Here is a 1,486-nt window from a genome sequence, read left to right as displayed (position 1 = left end):
GCAAGCGAACCCGAGTCACATGGGGCAGCCAAGCCGTCTCCGTGAATGCGAGGCGCGGGACAAAGGCGGCTCGGGGACAAAGTGCAGGGAGACTCCTGAGGAGATAAGAGGGAAGGGCGAAGGAAGGGGCGGAGAGCGACCGCCCCAGAGCTGTAAGGACCGCGCGGCCGGAGGCCTTGGCTGGAAGCCGAACTCAGCCCTCCGCGGAGGGGGCTCCCTAGAGCCTCTTCACCCAGCAACTGCGGGGATGCTGAGAACCCGGCTACTGGGGCAGCTGGGCTGCTCCCGTTGGCGCTCGGGGCCAGCGCGCAGCCCGCCCCCGCGTCCGCCCCACAGTTGCCCACGCCGTGCGGGAGGCGGGGCCGCCCCGCTCACCTGGCCGTTTGGGGCGGGGCCGCCCGCGACCCAGGGAAGCGGAGGTGGCGGCGGTGCCCGGGGTGCAGGAAAGGGGCTCTACCCGGGGGCATGGCCGGAGCTCCCACCCCTCCAGGCCCCCCACCGCCCGTGCCGGGGGCCCTCCCTCGGCTCGCTCGCGCTCTCCCTCCCTCTCCCCTCCTTCGCTCCCTCCCTCCGAGCCCAATTGCTCAAGCCGCTTCCTTCCCCAACGCCAGCGCCAGTTCCTCTCTTGGTGGGGCCCGGGAAGGGCAGCAAACGCTATACACTGGAACAGCCGCGGCGGCAGGACCATGGCCGAGCCCCGAGGGGCCGCGAAGCCGGCACCCAAGGCCTCCTTCGCACCGACCGACCTCAGCCTGCGGAGCGCCCCGCAGCCCCGCCCCTCGAAAGTGGACACCGCCAGCCTGGGCAGGTACCGGGGCAACGCCACCGCCTCCCGGGAGCCCCCCTTCCACGGCTCGGTGATGCCCTCGGGAACAGTCTCGGGGCGCCGGCGGGGAGCGCTGCGGGAGCTGCTGGGGCTGCAGGGGGCGGCTCCCGCCGGGTGGCTGTCGGAGGAGCGCCCCGAGGAGCAGTCCCCGGGTGGGCCGAACGCACCGAGCGGTAGCGGGCTGTGCCTGGAGCCCCGGGAGCACGCGTGGATACTGGCGGCCGCTGAGGGCCGCTTTGAGGCGCTGCAGGAGCTGCTGGAGGTCGAGCCGGGGCTGCTTCTGCGGGGCGACCCGATCACGGGCTACACGGTGCTGCACTGGCTGGCCAAGCACGGGCGCCACGAGGAACTCATCCTGGTGCACGACTTCGCCCAGCGCAGGGGGCTGCGGCTCGACGTGAGCGCCCCGGGTAGCGGCGGCCTCACGCCCCTCCACCTGGCGGCCCTGCAGGGCCACGATATGGTCGTCAAGGTGCTGGTGGGCGCCTTGGGGGCAGACCCCACGCGCCGCGACCACAGCGGCCACCGGGCCTGTCACTACCTGCGGCCCGACGCGCCCTGGAGCCTGCGGGAGCTGTCGGGGGCCGAGGACTGGGAGACGGCGGGCGGCAGCGAGCGTAACAACGCCAACAACAACAGCAGCGGCGGGGGGGGCGCGGG

The 1,486-nt window shown here is 73.6% G+C and overlaps 1 protein-coding gene across 1 annotated transcript; it reads left to right on the top strand.

Moving 5' to 3' along the window:
• Positions 1-643: 643 nt before the first annotated feature.
• Positions 644-1,479, top strand: SOWAHD (sosondowah ankyrin repeat domain family member D; the record flags this gene model as incomplete). The annotated part of the gene is made up of 1 exon (XM_007465465.1): positions 644-1,479. A coding segment is annotated over exon 1 (793 nt), but the record flags the coding sequence as incomplete, so codon positions are not given.
• Between the last annotated feature and the right edge of the window lie 7 nt (positions 1,480-1,486).

The sequence above is a fragment of the Lipotes vexillifer genome, unplaced genomic scaffold (genome assembly GCF_000442215.2).
Source record: "Lipotes vexillifer unplaced genomic scaffold, Lipotes_vexillifer_v1.1 scaffold560, whole genome shotgun sequence".
In the NCBI taxonomy this organism is placed as follows: domain Eukaryota; kingdom Metazoa; phylum Chordata; class Mammalia; order Artiodactyla; family Lipotidae; genus Lipotes; species Lipotes vexillifer.
Note: the sequence above shows the minus strand (reverse complement) of the source record. Positions and strands in the feature narration are given on the sequence as shown.